Source organism: Mus musculus, chromosome 19, assembly GCF_000001635.26.
Source record: "Mus musculus strain C57BL/6J chromosome 19, GRCm38.p6 C57BL/6J".
In the NCBI taxonomy this organism is placed as follows: Eukaryota; Metazoa; Chordata; class Mammalia; order Rodentia; family Muridae; genus Mus; species Mus musculus.
Window position 1 is genome coordinate 22,434,119 of NC_000085.6, and position 18,630 is coordinate 22,452,748.

The 18,630-nt window shown below is 39.5% G+C and overlaps 1 protein-coding gene, 1 long non-coding RNA gene and 1 pseudogene across 40 annotated transcripts in view; 2 read left to right on the plus strand and 1 right to left on the minus strand.

The window, feature by feature from the left end:
* Positions 1-18,630, plus strand: part of Trpm3 (transient receptor potential cation channel, subfamily M, member 3) — an 857,614-nt gene that overhangs the window by 296,322 nt on the left and 542,662 nt on the right. For 17 of the 39 annotated variants that reach the window (NM_001362487.1, NM_001362488.1, NM_001362489.1 and 14 more), the window contains exon 1: positions 14,090-14,341. The exons of 20 other annotated variants lie outside the window; for them this stretch is intronic. In NM_001362487.1, coding sequence (NP_001349416.1) covers positions 14,165-14,341 — 177 coding nt within the window. In that variant the 5' untranslated portion in view covers positions 14,090-14,164. Of the gene's footprint in view, positions 1-14,064; positions 14,342-18,630 lie in introns of those variants that run through there. 2 more of the 39 variants (XM_006526955.4, XM_006526974.4) reach the window with 1 other exon arrangement.
* Positions 1,935-14,464, minus strand: Gm27151 (predicted gene 27151). The gene is made up of 3 exons (NR_168265.1): positions 13,860-14,464; positions 12,505-12,573; positions 1,935-4,619 (listed from the first exon to the last, which is right to left on the minus strand). It is a non-coding gene; the product is annotated as a predicted gene 27151 (long non-coding RNA).
* Nsa2-ps1 (NSA2 ribosome biogenesis homolog, pseudogene 1) lies at positions 6,889-9,535 on the plus strand (annotated as a pseudogene).

Below are 18,630 nucleotides of genomic sequence, written 5' to 3' on the forward strand. Positions count from 1 at the left end.
CCTGTAGTTTTTTTTTCCTTTTATTATTTTTTTAGTAGCAGTTCTTAGACTTTTAAGAAGTGTGTGGTTAAGATTGAGAGAAGTCAAAAGAGGCTGAAGAAAATTTCAGTTTGTTACTCTACAGTACGTAGCATGAGACTCTCATAAATAACTTGGAGGAAATGGTTGTGATAAATATGCTCAGTCCAGTTAGTCTTACTCATTCGTTCTGCAGCCAACAGACTTTGACTGACTTCACACCATGTCCCAGAAACACTGCGGTAATCTACTATACTGTTGATGACTGTCCTCAAGACATTGCATTCAAATGTCTGGTATGGACCAGAAAGAAGTAAATCAACCATATACACAGTTATAAATTCTAAAAAGTAGAAAAGAATACAAGGAGGGAAAGATGCAGTCAATGCTAAGCAACGGCTAGGGATGTGCTGGAAGGATTCTTGGAGATTACACTCATCTAAGTTCTCAGCCTCGTGAAAGAGTCACTCTTGTGAGGAGCTGGAAGAAGGGGCACTGGCAGAAGAGAGAACACACACACAAAATAGTCCTGTGATGAGAAACTCAGAAGCTAAAAGAAATGAGGGCTATTGAAGTATGATGAGTAGCAGTAATGGTCCAAAGGTAAGGCTGAAAAGACTGGCAGAATCAGCGAGTCACAATATGGAATCCCAAGGTGGGGTGTAGACTCTCTCAGCCCCATAGAGAGGACAGATGGCTTCATTCACCATAGTGACTTGCTTTGATCTTTTCAAATCCTATACAGTTTTCTGAAATGAAATTAATTATTCTTTCATTTGATCTGGGGCTATCTGTTTACTTGCATGTGATTTAATTAAAGGAAATATTGTACATATACATAAAGGACATACACATTATAGCCATACCTACCCATTATTTTATCTTTACCTTTTCAGAATTTCATATATGAGATATGTATGATATACTGTACAGATACCACTTTTATTTATGTCTCTCCCTCTTCCAACGTTTCCAGTATCCTCCCTTGACTTCCATTCAAATTCAAAATTATATATATATATAATTATTTAAACTAAAATATCTATAATCATTTAAATATGATTATGATAATTATTCAAGCTTTCTTGGTTTTTACATAAGGCATTATAATAGAAAAAAAAGAAAGATAATTTTCCCAAGGGGTGGGAAACTCTGAGCAACAGTTTTTGGTAAATGATAGATAGAAATTAAACCTTTACATTAAGGTTCAGAGAAAGTAAAAGAAGAAGAATCAGAAAGATTCAAATAAATCAAAATATATTCAATTAAATCATATACATATTTATATATTAATATATATGGTTTACATTATATATTTATATCATTTATATCATATATATTTATTTATTTATATCATATAATTATATCATATATTTACATTATTATATATTTATATAATCTTATATATAATATATATTATGTGTATATATATCCATTTAGTATAACATGTATATTGTTTAGAACTGACCATTTTCAATTGTATAAACTCTTTTCCCTGAATAAAACTTATTTTCCTTCTCTCAGTAGCTAATGATTTACTATAGCTCTTCATCTCGGCATAGGACCTTGCAAAATGTCCCCCATTCACAGTGACATGTCAGCTGGTGTTTGTTGTCATTATTCAGGTCTTGTTTAAGCAACCATGTTATTGAGATGTTATGGGTACAACGTTTTAGTAATAGTTAGAACACAGGGTCTGGCTGCATGTGTCCTGGATCTGTGGCTCTTACAATCTTTCTGCTTCCTCTTTCATTATTTTCCCAGAAACTTAATGTAAGGGTTTCATTTCTGTCTACTATTTACCAAAATTACTATCACTTAAGGTCCACCCCTTGGGAACATTATCCTTCCTTTTATCTATTATAATGCCTCATGTAAAAATTAAGTAAGCTTAAATAATAATCACAATTAAATGATTACATGGACATTTTTGAGTTTTATTAACCATGATAGCCATACAGTTTTGCCCTAAGTGCATTATTGTGTGTTGGAACCCATCTATTTCTATTCTAAATATTTAGAATGGTAGGTCTCATCAGGTATCTGAAACTGTTTCCATTGCCCTAAATGTAAGTTTACTTAAACATGCTAATAAGCCTCATACAGTATATAAAAACCATGGCTCTGAAACTTGCAGAATAAACTTGTGTATACATTCAACTTTTAATTTAAGCATTGCTTTCCTGATCTAGAAAATGCAGGTAGGAATAAAATGTGGATAATAATGAGAGGTAAACAACTTTGTCTGTGTAGGAAAAAGCTGAACCTGCCTATGAACATTGTAGAAACATTATTTTTTTAATTTAGTATGTACCATGTTGGAAGGGAGCTGTTAAATAACTCTTGGGCATGCCAAATGAGTATGGACAGTCTTTGTCTCACTATGGAGCTCTGCCTACTGAAACCACAAAGTGGGAAGGGGAGTGAGCGAGAGTCAATAGGGAGAACAAAAGCCAGAGCCATGAAAGGGCTGTGCTGTCCAGTCTCAGGAATCATGGTGAATTCTCCAGCACTGCTTTGTCTCTGTTCAGGTTCAACATCTCAAACGCTGGTTTCTTCACGGAAAGTCAGAAGAGCTCTTCTTCATCCTTGCCTTTTAAAATGGCCACCAGTATCTTGTAATAGGTAAAACTATAGATGATAGAATCAGATGGGCCTAGATTTAAGTCTACCTTGCCTCAGGTGACCTCCTGAAGGAATATCAACTTGAGAGAGGGCTTCTTTGTTAGTCATAGTGAGAGAATGTTACAAACTTTCTGAGTGTATTAAGAGGCATAAGCTGAGTGAGCTCTTGGTACATAATACTCTTTGTGGTTAGCACTCAGCAATTGGTCGATCATTTTTGCCTTTATCACAATCAGCTCTATCTGTTTTTAACAATTAAGAGTTACGAAAAATTATATTAATTGCCAAATAGCTTAATAGGGTTTCAAGTCCAGTTTACCCTGGTTTCAAGTTGCATTGATTTTAATCCCCCTTCAAAAAAAAAAATCCCAAAATATAAAATGGCCAACCAACTAAAATCATCTAATTCCTGAGCTGCTATGAATAAGGCTCATCGTTGTTGGAAATAAGATAACAGAATGAGCACAGGGACCCATTTTCTCAAAGAATGACCAGAATAAATAGCAAGTACAAGACGTACAATTTTCATTAGCTTTCATCATGAAATTCCACTCTGAGGCAGTGCCACCCCTTTGAAGATTTTCCAGATCACAGTATGTCCCTCTTTCCCAGGTGAGCAGACCTTATGTTCTAATGTGGTCCTGGCCATCAGCATGAAAGGCTCCACATGCACAAGGCTCAATGTGTGGCTGGTATACTCAGCTCTCATGGATGAGAGCCAGAAGACACTGGCAGGGATATATCTACTGTTTGACTTGAATGTGTCCATGTTTGACTAGTCCGTGGCCAATACTTTTCTTAAGGTGCACTGTTAGCAATACTGAGATTCTGAGATTCTGTTCAACTGATAGAGTTTCTTCAAACAGAAATTGAAGACTGATGTCTTCAATCTCCCCACCCCACAGATAATTCAATAGGTGCATTAGTTCAATAGCACCATGGTAAGGCTGATGAATTTCCTCTAATACACTGTCTACACAGAGGTGTAACTGTTTGTACACACTGTGTTGCACACACCTAAGCTTACAACAGAGAGAAGAGGTGCAGTAATAAACAGCATAGCATCATAGGCATCAGGAAACTGTGACTATCAAGTAGTTTAAAATGAACATCTCAAATTCTTACGCTTTTAACAAGGCTCCATGGACTCATTAAAATTTTTGAATCATTGCAAAAAAAAAAAAAATCATTCCCGTTGTGAATGGGAAGTAATAGGATTTCAAAGCTCAACGTGGGTGTTCTTTAGCTCCTGACCTTTTAAATTTGTTGTGCACTTTATGTGTGTGACTAACAAACAATAGTCTGTTAGTTATTTGAGAATTTCATATAAGGGGTTTGATCTCATTTACCTCCCTCTTTTAGCTCCTCACAGATCCATTCCCCTCCCTACCCACTCAATTTTGTGTCTTCTTCTTCTTCTTCTTCTTCTTCTTCTTCTTCTTCTTCTTCTTCTTCTTCTTCTTCTTCTTCTTCTTCTTCTTCTTCTTCTTCTTCTTTTTGTAAGCCATCAAGACCAGTGTGTGCTGCACAAATAATCCTGGTTGTGTTCTCTTCTATTGGAGCCTGGTCAATTTACCAGGGTCCTACTGACTCGCCTCCCAGCAGCTACCAGTTGCCAATAGCACTTGTGTTTGCTGTCACAGTTGCTCTGTCCTAAGGACACTGCTTCCTTGTAACCATCCACTGCCTCAGGCACTGGTATTTTTTCCATCTTCTCTTCAACCATGATCCCTGAGCCTCTGGGGATGGGGATGTGGCATATACGTCCCATTTAGCATGTGTGGTTTTTATTTTTAGTGAGATACAAGATGTTTGCATATCTTTTAATTTTTCAATGCAACACATTTTTTTATATATTAGTTTCATAGCTTATTTCTAGATGTGTGGTTGCCTTTCAGTTGCAGGGGTGGAGGACGCTGTCAGGAATGTCAGGTGTGTGTATTTACCCGCTGGTTCTCTGTAGTGGCTTCTCCTACCTGAGTAAGAAAAAAGGAAAGGCAAAGATGAAATTTTATTTGTTTTAAAACATCTTTCCTTGGCTGCTTCTTTTGCATGCACTGTGAACATTCATGCATCCACCACATTTATGGTTTAAGGGTACCTTCCTCCTTTAATGTTACTTTGTTTCCGTAGAGCAGCAGCAATGTGTTGGACAGCACCTGCATCTTCAGTTAGGTTAACCACAAATTGCTAATATCTGTGAGCCTTGGTAACAGGTAGGGTCCTCTTCTGTGACCTCTACATCGATTAAGAACTAGTGAAATCATATTCTGTTAATGTAGATATTCATAAGATTAAATGGCACTCCCAAATCATCTTATAAATGGTAATACTGGGCTATAAGTCCAGGCCATTGGGCATCTGGTCCTTGCTCTTAGCCATTAGGATGAACTACCAGCACAACCATTGAACATGTAACTCATATTAATAATGTTTATAATAATTACAGTTATATACAGGTTTCACTCTATTAGTGTGATAATTATTTCTCTTTTTCCCCAAATATGAAGGTGGATGATATAGTAGACCCTGCTTCTATATCAAGAAACTAAGGCTTTGATAGCAGATACAGCTGGTTCAGGGCCATGCAGTGAATAAAAGGCAGAACTGCATCTAATGTCAGAGCTATTAGATGAAGATACACAGAAGGCTGCTTTCCAGTGTGGAATTTCCATTATAAGCCAGGTCTAAACTTGTAAGAAGAGGAATTTATACTTAACAACTTGGGTGTTCTCTCTCTCTCTCTCTCTCTCTCTCTCTCTCTCTCTCTCTGTGTGTGTGTGTGTGTATGTGTGTGTGTGTGTGTGTGTGTGTGTGCACATACACAAGAGATAGAATGTCAGTTTTCTGTGGATGTGAGCTACTATTATCTAAAGACAATATTTCATAGGCTTGCTGATGAAAATTTCAGTAGAAGCTAAATTGCTAGTGACGTTCCTTCAAAGCTCCCTAAAAGACCTTTATGAAAAAGCATTTCAAAGGACTTAAGAGGATTGAAACATTACTATATTTTATGTGCCCCTGTGACCCAATGTTAGATGCAGTCCTGAAGAGGCTGCATTCGTAGAGCCCCAAAAAGGATGTCCTACTGCATGCCATGGTGTGAAGAACTGCATGCCATGGTATGAAGAGGGATTGTCCAGTGTCGAGAAACAGAGGGCTACATGGATCAGTTTGAGTGCAGTCTAGAATGGTGTTTGGGAAACTGGTCTTGGAAAGACAACTTGACTTAGAAGTCATGAAGAGCTACATTTCATCCCAGTCTTAGGAAGACCCTCTGTCAGTTGTAGATGCCCAACTGGGCAATGGTGGGGAGCAAGCAGGGGAAACAACCCAGTACTGGGGGGAAAATAGAGTAGTATAAAAATATCTAGTTAAGATTTGTGTGTGTGTGTTTATATGAAACAAATGCTGCTTATGCTAGTTTTTAAAATGAGTAATTTATTTTAATATAGTTTAATCTATTTCAAAATCTATTAGCCATAAAAGAATCCCAAAGGGATAAAAATCATTTAATCTATTTGAATAACAGGATATTTGGAAATAATTAATAATAGTGTTATAGATCAATAGGGTCTATAATGAGAATTCATATTATAAAGGATAGTGTAGAAACATCAGAGAAGTCCTAAAATGTTTATAGCTCTGAGTACAGTTAAAAAGAATAAAGACATTTAAAAAAAACACATGGTTTTCAGACAAAAATCAAATTACCATGATGTTCTCAATATAAATATGTTTTTTTTGTCTTTTTTTGTTTTTGTTTTTGTTTTTTGTTTTTTGTTTTTGATAAAACTATTGAACTGGCAGAACACAAGAAAGCTATGAAGTGAGTGCTAGAGAAATGGATCAAGAGCTGACAGTGCTTGCTTTTCTTCCAGAGGACCAGAGGGAAATTTTCTGCACCCACGTTAGCATCTCTTAATCACCAGCTCCAGGGGCTCCAAGGTTGTCTTATGGCCTTTATAAGCATGTATGCGCACACACACACACACACACACACACACACACACACACACACAAGATATATACTTGCACAAGCATACTCATATAAACAAAAATGCACCTCTAAAGAAGAAAAGAGACAGCTGTGAGTTGAGGCCAGTCATAAGTAAAGGGAATGTTAAGACTAGTGCAGAATTTAGAAGTGGAGAAAGATACCTATAGAGGCACGATTGTCTGGTTTCAATACTTCTGAATGCTGGAATATCATCCGCCCTATGCAGACCATACTCAAAAATAAGATCTTGAGAAAAGGACTACCCTTTCCCGTCCTGGGCTGAACGAGGCAGGCTCGTGGACCAGTGACATCCAGAAATTAAGAGTTTTTTGAGACCCGGGAGGTCGCGGACCGGTGCTCCGCGGCTGTCATCATGCCACAAAATGAATATATTGAATTGCACCGCAAACGATACGGATATCGTTTGGACTACCATGAGAAAAAGAGAAAGAAAGAAGGTCGGGAGGCCCATGAACGTTCAAAGAAGGCAAAAAAAATGATTGGCCTGAAGGCTAAGCTCTACCATAAACAGCGCCATGCCGAGAAAATACAAATGAAAAAGACTATTAAGATGCATGAGAAGAGAAACACCAAGCAGAAGGATGATGAGAAGACGCCGCAGGGAGCAGTCCCCGCCTATCTGCTGGACAGAGAGGGCCAGTCGAGAGCAAAAGTCCTTTCTAACATGATTAAGCAGAAACGGAAAGAAAAGGCGGGAAAATGGGAGGTCCCTCTACCCAAAGTTCGTGCCCAAGGAGAAACAGAAGTATTGAAAGTTATTCGGACAGGAAAAAGGAAAAAAAAGGCATGGAAGAGAATGGTTACTAAAGTCTGCTTTGTTGGTGATGGCTTTACAAGAAAACCACCGAAATATGAAAGGTTCATTAGGCCTATGGGTCTACGTTTCAAAAAAGCCCATGTCACACACCCTGAGCTGAAAGCTACCTTTTGCCTGCCTATTCTCGGTGTGAAAAAGAATCCATCGTCCCCATTATATACAACCCTGGGTGTGATCACCAAAGGTACAGTTATTGAAGTGAATGTGAGCAAGCTGGGCCTTGTGACACAAGGAGGCAAGGTGATTTGGGGAAAGTACGCCCAAGTTACCAACAATCCTGAGAACGATGGGTGCATAAATGCGGTCTTGCTGGTCTGACAGTGACGTCACTCATACACGTCATTCCACTCACTGCTGAAGACCACACCCTGTCAGGAAAACACCGTCCCTGGGGTCTTTCTGAACCACCGAGCAGCCTTACCTCATGTGCAGTCATCAAGCATTTACTAAGTTGTAAAGGAAAATAAAACTGCCCAGTTTGACAGTTGGTCTTTAGTTTGGGGCATAACGGTTTACATGTTAATAAAATTTAGTGACTGAGTAGCCAAGGACACAGAAGCATACTAAAAACTATGTATGCAGCAATACAAGTCTGTCACAATTGAAAAGCCATCAGAATAGTTGAAAGTTCCTGTAAAGGTCAAGTATTTTCCATTGTGTTGCCATTAATCCTAAAATGTGGAACATTTTAAACACATGGTAGTGTTTAAATTCATAAACAAGTAGATTAAAAGTCATAGAGAAGGTAAATTAGATGAAAAGAGTGCACAATTCAGTGCTTTCACTCATAACTAATACCTTATATAGTACTGCAGTGACCTCCAGTGTACTTCCTCCATTTCCTATATTCTAAAAATAGGGAGCTCGCTCACTACTGCTACAACAATGTGAACAATTGGGTTAGATAATTCTCCACCATGTACCAGTGACTTGAGATGTGGCAATTAATTAGATTGAAAGGTCATGATTTGGGGTTATAACTTAAATCCACGTTCTTAAGAGTGTCTGTATATTAATCTGTAATCACCATATTGCTTTAAATTGTTTATTTTTTAAATCTACTTTCATAATACAGGCAGTGTGATTAGCTGTGCCTTTAACAGAATCATTCAATGTCTAATATCTAAGCACATCTTCATGAATGCAACTCAGAGGAAAGGAAATTTAAAACACAAGACTAGAAAACAATCACAAAACACAAGTTTAATTACTATTTTAAACATTAAGGGGGGAAAAAAAACCCTAGCAAAGAAACAAACCATAAGTTCTCCATAAGACTTGGTATTCTGAATAATTTTTTTAAAGTTTTTAGAACATACAAAGATATTAAAGGAAAAGGCGGGCCTAGTTCCTTGGAAAGGACTGACCAGGAAAGGCAGAGTGACTTCACTTTCTTATAATTAGATTTTAACATTGTCTACCAATCAGAACGGGCAATGTGTATTTATCTGCCTGAGTTACGGTGAAAGGAAGCCTGACTCCAGGTGATCAGTGGCTATTGCTGAAGTACATTTGCTTATTTTTTTTTTTTTAGGATTGAAACTAGCAAACTGTCGTATACTAAAAAGTCATGGGAGGAAGTATTAAAACAAGCATGACTTCTGTAACAGACCACGCCCAGAACCACCAGATTGCAAATGGACATCAAAGCAAAAGCTGCTCTCTTCAAATAGTTACATGAGTAGTATTAGTACAAATTCCTTATTTACATCAAAATCTGTTTCAGTTTGCTGGTGTGACCACAGCTTAGGTAATTCCAAAGGAGAAGCAACTTCAGAGATGTTTAGTTGGTAGAAGGGCTTAAAGGTCTACTAAAGTCACAAACCACTAGGTAACACTACACTGGTCACCTGTTCAAAGTAGACCATTAGTGACTAGAAGTCCTCCTTAGCCTCTGCAAATCAACGGTAAAAGGAAAGTAGACACAAAGTGGAAGAATGTGAACACACAGAGAAGACTGACATTCTAAGTCATGCCATTTGATTTTATTTTAAAAAATCATAATAGAATCTCTTTAAAAGTTTTAAAGGAGCTTTACAATAAAATTCTTAAATAAAAAAAAAAAAAATAAGATCTTGAAATACACATCCAATTAATGTTCAAATGTCCAAGGTTTTCAATGGTATAATAACAGAATATACAAAATTACTTTGGAACATTTTGTGTTCTTACTTTACTATTGCTCTGAAGATACACCATGACCAAGGCAACTTACAGAAGAATTTTATTTTCTTCCAAGCACCTTCTTGGACTTCCCATTAAGCCTTGCCTACAACACTCAAATGCTTTCCTAATCCAAAGTCCTGAAGTCTTCCATATTCTTCCCAAAACAGCACGATGAGGCCAGTTACGCCTTGGTACTAACAACTGCTGTCTTAGTTACTTTTCTATTACAGAAAAGACACACCAGACCAAGGCCATGAATAGAAGACTTCATTGGGGCTTATAGTTTCAGAAGATTAGAGTCCATGACTAGCATGGCACTGAAACACTTCTGAGAGCTTACCTCTTGTCCACAGCATAAAACAAAGAGAGGAAGGGGTGGAGGAGAGGGAGGGAGAGAGGGGGGAGGGGAAGGAGAGAAAGAGAAAGACGAAGGGAGGGAGAGAAAGGGAGAGCACTAGCGAGATCTAAGAATAGCATCTGCTTTGAAACCTCCAATTCTATCACCAGGAACATACTTCTTTCATTAAGTAAACACCTCCTAATCTTTCTCAAACAGTTCAACCAATTGGAGGCCAATATTCAAATATATGAGCCTACAGAGCTCATTCTCATTCAAACCACCACACTGTGTGTACTGGTTAGTTTTTGTCACCTTAATAAACCTGGGGTACTTGGAAAGGGGGAACTTCAGTTGAGGAATTACCTCCATTACATTGGCCTGTGTGCATGTCTGTATGGCATTGTCTTGATTAATGATCCCTGACTCACTCTATGTGGTGCTACCATGAACAGATGCTTCTGAGTTGTATAAGAAATCAGGCTGAGTAAGCTATGGAAAGCAAGCCAATAATTGGAGTTCCTCTGTTGTCTCTGCTTCAGGTCCTGCCTCCAGGTTATTATCATGACTTCCTGCCTTAGCTTCTCTGAATGAAGAACTATTTATTACCTATAAACCAGATAAACCCTTCCCTTCCTAAGTTGCATTTGGTCATGTAGTTTTTCACAGTAATAGAAAACACAGGACAGTGTCTAATAGTAAACAGGACAGTGTGGTTTGTATAGAGTACTTGAAGAGGAGGGTTTTGAACATTCTGATCTGCCGGTTCTTTGTGCATATTTCCTTGTTCCTCAAGTTTTCTAATTCGTCCTTCCATATTAGAGGGATATCAAGAAAACTGAGTAAGATTTAATGTTCCATCAAATTTGACTTTCCTGAAGAGGGAACATGATCTTGAGGGTTAAAACATAGACTATCTATAGGTATAGATAGACTTATTAACTGCACAGAGACTGAGCTGAAAAATTGCCAATGGGAAGAGGCATTGCATAGTATAAAGAGAATGAAAATATATTGAAAGGCACACTTTAGAATGCAAATATTAACACCACTGAATTGCTACTTTTAGGAATACCAAAATGTCACCTGACCATTTAGATCTGTAAACACTCAGGGTTTAACATTTAAAATAGGTGTTTTGGATGTGTGAGACCCTATCTGCCTTGGCCAGGACACTTGTCTGCTTTAACCTCTTATGGTCCTCTCTTAAAGCATAGGAGAACTCATTCTTGGGAGGGGGCATTTCTTCTAAATGAGAAGGAGGTCCTGAGACCCCTCTTAAGATATTTGACAGCAAATAATCCTGGCACAAATTACTCCAATGATGAGAGGCCACCTCCATAAGCCACTCATCCTTTGATTTTCATCTCCTCTGCTGCTGCTGCTGCTGCTGCGTAACCTCTAAATCCACTCCCTGAAGGTTTTGTGCGCATCCTTCTAATTACTTCTAGAGAGAATGTGACGCCTTCCCCCCTTCCTCATGCTTCCTCATTTCACACAACCCCTAACTATGTTTCTGACCAAAGTTAGTCTTAAAAAATTAAATGAGTTAAGAGGACCAAAGGCTGTGGTTTCAGAAGGATGTTTTTTCTTTTCTTTTCTTTCCTTTTCTTTTCTTTATTTTATTTTATTTTCTTTATTTTATTTATTTTATTTTATTTTATTTGTAGTGTTCATAACTCTTTGAAACAATGAGGGGCAAGGGTAGCCAACTGTAATGTCCTTGCTTTTCCCAGGGGCTAACTTCTCACAAATGTAACCACTTAAGTGTCTTTAGTAGCCAAGAAATGCTGGCTCCTTGTAGGCTGCTCACTTAAGGAAATATTTTGCTATCTGTTGACTACCATTCTGTAAGAAAAGCCAGAGGAGAACCCCACTGCCTTTGCAGCATTTTTTACTTCATTTATTAAACTTCATAACTCGTAGGAAGCATCCAGGTTTAATTTGTTTTGCTTGATCTTATTACCTGGTACTACATACATACACACACACACAAACTATCCTTAATGAGAAGTGTCAGTGGGTTGCCAGTGTGGAATAGAGACTTGCTACTTAGAAGATGAACTCTGGTAGAGGGGGCTGTTTCTATGCCAAGCACTGAATTCAGTGCCTCACTGCCACTAGCTCATTGGGTTTCACGAAACCCCTGGGTATGCAGTTGTGTAATTGTCTCCATTTCGGAGATAAAAGATTCCAATGCACAGAAGAGATGAGAAAATTGCCCAAGGCCAGGGCCAGGATTTCATTTTTTTTTACACTAAAGCCAGATTTTAGGATTTAGGAGGTTAGACAAACCTCAGTGACATGGCACACCTACCTGTGAGGGACTTAGTCCATCCTTTGTTGCAATTCTTGTCAGATTAAAGGGCCAGAAAAAAAAAACAAGGTAAAGGCTTTATTGCTGTTGCATATATATACATATATATATATATGAAAAAGAGAGGGACACTTGCTTAATCTTTGAAATAGGAATATTACAGCAGCATCTGCTTTGGAGTACTGATGTGAGTATGAACTTACATGATGAAAAGTGCCCAGCACCGTGCCTGACATCCCAGCTGCCAACACTTCAAAATGTCCTTCTCCCCACTGTGGACATAGGATGGTGACAGGAAATGAATCATATGTGAACCCTGTTACATTGACACTACTTTAATAGAGACTAATCCGATGCAGGATTTTTTTTTTTTTTTTTTAATGTTCAAGTCAGTGGTTCTGCAGTACTCAGCATCTCTGACTCTGGAGCACTTTAGGAAATGGCGCAGTGATGCAGGTGTCAGGTATTGTTACATTCTTTGTTCTTGATCCTAAAAGGCAGGCTTATAGCACATCTGCTCTAACCCCTCTGGATTTTATCCCAGAATACACAGTAGTCTCAGGAGTGGAAAGGGGAGGGGTCTGTTACCCATTTCTTCTAGTTAATTAAAAATGAAAAATCTCTACAGTCACTGGAAAGGAAATAAGGTGGAAATTTTAAGTACCCCAGAAACACTTGAAGGGCAAGGGTGTGGGGAGTCTCCTGGGCAGAGTCTTTTGTCAGTGATACTACTAAACTTTAATGTCTGGGGAGAGTGGGTAGTTCAAATAAGAGGTGTGAAAGGGCCACCCCCAGCCCTAACCCAGCCCTCCTGAGCTTCCCTGCTTTAAGTGAAACTGGCCAAATTCTGCCTTTAAATGGAAAAGTTCCCTCATGTTCCCTTTCACCATGGGAGCTTTAAAAACTGTTGGCTCCAATGGAGCCACACTTTTGTAAAGCCTCCTTCAAAAATTATTGAGAAGAGGGGGACACTCAAGGAAACCATTTTTTGTGGACAGTACCCTGTAGGGCACTTTAAGGGTTAAAGTTTGTTGCAGAGAAGGTCTATCTTGTGGGAATATCCCCCAATATAGAAACAACTATTGTTGAAAGGGTAAGCCACAAACGTCTTCTTTTGCACAGCTTTCTGTGACAGGAGTAACTCCTTGTTCCCTGTGTGTGTATGTGCGAGTTTGACTAAGCCTCTGACCATCTATCATCTACATGGGGCTTGCTTGTATCAATCAGGGTGCAGACTGTCAATCATAGTTAATAAAAGACTTCAGAACACAGCAGGGATCTCCTTTTACTATAGATCCATTCTACGATAGCTCTCAATTTATTATGTCACACAAATCAAAAAGGAAGCATTTATCTTATCATTCAGAGGCATCCCTTCTCCCTCCCGGTGTCCTAGCCCCTCCCCCTGCGCCAGTTTCCAGCCCCTCAAAGATGCTTTGTGCAAAAAAGTATAAGTTCTCCTTCTGGGTTCATTTTTGTTCCTTTTTGCTCTCCTCCTGGCTCCCCCCCAAAACAAGAGAGCAAAGCAAATGGCCCGGGTTCCCCCCCAACGCCTGACCTGTGTTTGCAGAAGGAGAGCAGGAGAGGGAGCGCGCATTCTGGAGCAGGCTCCTCTGACTCCGACCACAGGCTGTTTTGTGCAGGCTGTCCCTCTCCTTCGAAATCAAGCATCCCCCTCCCCGAAGCAGCAGGCAGCGTGCCTCCATTCGGCCACATTTGGTATGCATGAGCACGGCTGCAGGAAGAGGGGAGGTGGCTTTCTTAAGAAGGTTCAGGGGCTCAGGAAACGCCACTTGACTAGACTCCCAAGTTCCAGGAAGCCTCTGCCCTAATGGAATTTGCAGGTGTGGAGATGACCATGGGATGCCAGGGCCGTGGGGGACCGTTTATTTTCTAGGCACTGCCCAGATTTGCAGTTTCTTGTCTTCCCGGTGGAATTTGGAAGGGGTCATGAATCAGACTGATGCTTCTCGACCCCTAAATTGGACCATCCGGAAGCTATGCCACGCAGCCTTTCTCCCATCTGTCAGACTTCTCAAGGTACTGTAACTTGCTGCTTTGAATGGCTCTTACTCTGCTTTTCAGGTTGAAACGCCCAACTTCGCACTTGGGCTGGGACGCCAGTTCTGGGGCGTGAGAATGCATGCAGTTCTGGCTTGTATTACCCATGGCTAGAGAGAGTTCCCAACACCCCTACCCCACCCCCACCCCCACGCAGCCTGGAGGATAGCCTGAGCCACACTAGGGAATTAGATACGGTCTCAGGGATGGGGCTACCTGTGCGCATCCCCACCTTTCTTAACCATTAGTCCGCCAAACAATGGATTCTCTTATTTGGAAGGATGAGAATAATAGTGGGCATGAAATCGCTTCCTCTTCTGCATTTGGCTCCAGAGCTCATTTTCTTTCCCTGGGGAAGCCCTTCGACCCACTTTCCCTTAAATGGAACCTGAGAGAACAAAGGATTCTCCTCCTTATTTTAAAAGCTCCCTGGCTAGGTGGTCAGTCAGGTAGAGACAAAGGAAGAATGGACCTTATCCCATAGTGACTTTTTAAAGGCACGGTCATTTCTATCTCTTGGTCACTGGACTGGAGTCAGTGTGGAAAAGTATTGTTTCGCATCCGTGGAAGGAAGCCGTATCTAGCTCTGAGTTACACAAAAGATTCCTACTACACCTGAGCTGCAGTTGCTAGTTGTGTCCACAGTGCTCCTGTTTCTGGAAGCAAATGTATTAAAGATGCTGAAAAAGTCCTCACAACTCCTTGGGAATCTACCTTCATCCTCTGCCTGACAGGGAAGGACACAAAGTGTGAAGGCGTGGAGGAGAAATATTGCTTAGAAAAGAAAAACGTGCTAACCTTTGGGGGTGGGGGTGGGAGAGCATAACGGAATGTTCCACATTAAAGTTTGCCAGGCAAGACAAGTCCTTAATTCTCCTTTTCCTATTATATATGATCTTCTGATTTAATTACTAGTGACCATAGAGGGAACTGGCTGCAACAGAGGAATGATGGATTAGCCCTGAATAAATCACTCCTTTTTTTTTGGGGGGGGGGGGGGAGGTGGTATTCTGGTTAGGTTTGATGTGGACAGATCAGATAATTCTAAATAGCTAAGTGGTGTCTCGTTACCAAATATGACCCATTGTCTGAGTTTCCCTGACCCTGTTAAACACAAACTGGTATTAACTTTCACAAAGTGTGCCCCCAAGTGCCCTTCAAACCTCATCTTATGGTTGTCATGGCAATGACTTGCTTCCTAAGGGATATTTGGAAAGGAGAACATTTGAGGGCATAGGGAGTGGTTGAAATTTCTACACTTATGGGTGTTTTTGCTGTATTGGAGCAACATGTGTAATGAAGCGTGAAAAAGAATGAGGCCAGAGGATTAACAAATGAATGTGAATTTCCCTCCAGATTTAGTAGTCAATCAAGACTAGGGAAAAGAATGTTTTGGCAAATTCACTATGACTAAAAAAGTGAAGTTTTGTGAGCCCATGTGTAATAAGAACTACCTTTTCAGTTAATGCTGTTCACTGGCTTGACCCCAAAGTGATGCTTTTTAACTCATCTTAACAGTTATATGTATATATTATTAATGCATTCTCAATGTATTATTAATTAGTGCTCATTTTTAAAAATAGAAACTGTTATTAATATACACTTCACAAAGCCAGGAGAGAAGTTTGTATTTGAGATAGATGACTTATTTTTAGAAGAACTCTGTCATCCTTTAAAATTGAACACACAAACACACAGACACATACAGAGACACACACACACACACATACAGAGAGAGAGAGAGAGAGAGAGAGAGAGAGAGAGACTATGGCCAGGAGACCAGAGCTTATGTTTTCATCTAACTTCACCCTTCCATTATTCCACTCACTAATGTGGTTCTTGATAACCCTCCATCTAATAAAGAACATTAGTAAGCCTCCTTTTGCTGATTGCAGGATCTGAAAGAGGGGATGCGTTTTATTAGAGAACTTTCTCCCTAAATGACATCTGTGCATTTGAGAGTGTAACTACCCCATGAGACTTTAGAGAGCAAGCACATTTCAAAATTGTACAAGGAAAATAAATGGATGCCACATCCTTTAAGCACTATTTAGGCACGAAGGTATTTGGAGGGTACCTGTGCTCACCACTACACCATCCAGCTGCTTTTGAATATGGGCAAACATGTCATCTACATGAACACCGTGGTGTGTGTTTCCCCCTCTGGGTGATTGGTGCCCCACTTTTGCTCTGTTTAGTACCTATGCATTCTCCCGCTGCTTGTGTCTTTCAAGTCAAAACTGAAAGCTCATGAGTAATAATTTGCATCTTTGGTAAGTGTTCTTCTTGTCTCAGGCTAAACATTAAATATTTAATAATGTTTTTCCTTGCAGTTGATTGCTTACTTTTTACTTTGTCATCTTTTTGACTTAGACTCCACTCCCCCTCCCAACCCCACTGTCATCACCATGTTAATTTGATGTATGGCTTATCTGAATATCCAGATGTAATGAAACCTTTGGCTTAACAAGGCCAATTCTCCCATTCAACAGGTAAATTTTGGTCCTCTTTCAACTGTCTTGAAGTTCTCTGCCCTCTCTGATGCCTTGGGACTTATCAGGAAATGCAGTGCGGGGCCTTACGGCCTGATTAGATTTAGCTAAACGCAGATCACTTCCAACAGTCTTGGTTCAAGCTGATTTCTCTTCTTATTCCTCTTCTTGAAAAGTGTATTGGGTATTTTTATTTATTTATTTTTGCTAACTTATTTTGATACTGTATGGATAGTCAGAAATGGCTTCACACACACACACAAATGTCCTGATAGAAATGGGTTTCTATTGAATAAGAGGGAGACAGCAGCCCTAACACATGAATAAACCCAGCAAGTGTTGGAATGGATGTATTATTCCTTCTGAAAACATGTCATTGTGTTGTTTTGTCCACCCCCAAAACAAATTTTGAACATGCCCACTGACTCTCACTCTGAATTTGGAGCTTCACTTGGAAATAACACTTGGAAATGAATGTCTGGATTGGAATAGGGTAATGATAGCCAAAAGGCGGTGCCTGCTTTGAAATGGACGCCTCACAGATGGGACCCTTTCCAGGCGACTTCTGCTCTGCCGGAGCTTGCTTCCTTCTTATGTAGTTCAAGACTTCATCGTACCATTAATCATACACACACACAAGTGAATTTAGTGCCAGTGACAGAATGTTCTTAGCATATTTCATATTCATTATCAGGTCTGTCTCTGCCATTGTTTTATTTAGGAGATTTTATTTTGGTAACTTGTGTTGAGTTTGAAGATTATTTTTAGAGCAAAAGGGTTTTCTTAGAAGTGAAGTTTTGGCAAGCTTTTTGAAGGGAAGGCTTCTGAAAAATGGGTTGCATTGGAGCAAAGGGAATAGCTATGTAGCCCTCTTTGAATAAAAACATTTATGCCAATTCATTAATGAAGAGAATATGATGCGTATAACTCTAAAGACTTTGGTCACTTTGCATTGAGGGAGGATGTGATTTGAGTGACCAATGTCCAAAACAGAATAAAAGAAGGGATTGCTGATTAAGAGCACTTCCTGCTATTTTAGAGGGCCAGAGTTTGGTTCCTAATACTCTTGTTGGGAAGTTTACAACTGCCTCTAAATCCAGACCCAGGGGATCCAACACCCTTTTGGCCTCTGTGAGTACCCATATCTATCTATCTATCTATCTATCTATCTATCTATCTATCTATCTATAATCTCTCTCTCATACACACACACACAGATGGGGGGGAGAAAAATGTGGGGGGAGGTATATATTTGGTTTTTGAAACAGGGTCTTTCTATGTATCACTACCTGTCCTAGAACTCACTATGTCAACCAGGCTGACCTTAAATTCACAAAGATCCACCTACCTTAGTCTCTCTCCCATGTACTGGGTTAAAAGGCATGCACCATCACATCTGGCTTTAATTTTTTAAACATATATAATAAATTATATTTGGGAAAGGTAGGTTTCATTGTGTTTAATTTCCATTGTCTTTCTAGCCAGCTCTGTGACCTCGAGGCTACATAGTTTCTCTGTAACATGGAGTTCCTTTTAAAAATGAAGGGTTTCAGTCTTGAATAGTTCCCATGGTGACTCCCTATGGTGAGGCCCGCATACTCCCTGGGAATGGAAGAACACACTATATCTGGGCTGAAAGCATTGGATATTCTAGTGAAAAGAAAAGAAAAGAAATAATAAATAGTGAGGTTCAAAGCACATAGAATCTTGTCACTAAAAAACTGCATTTGACTATTATCCATTATCCCAAAATGGATGAGTTAATGTTTGCAGTGA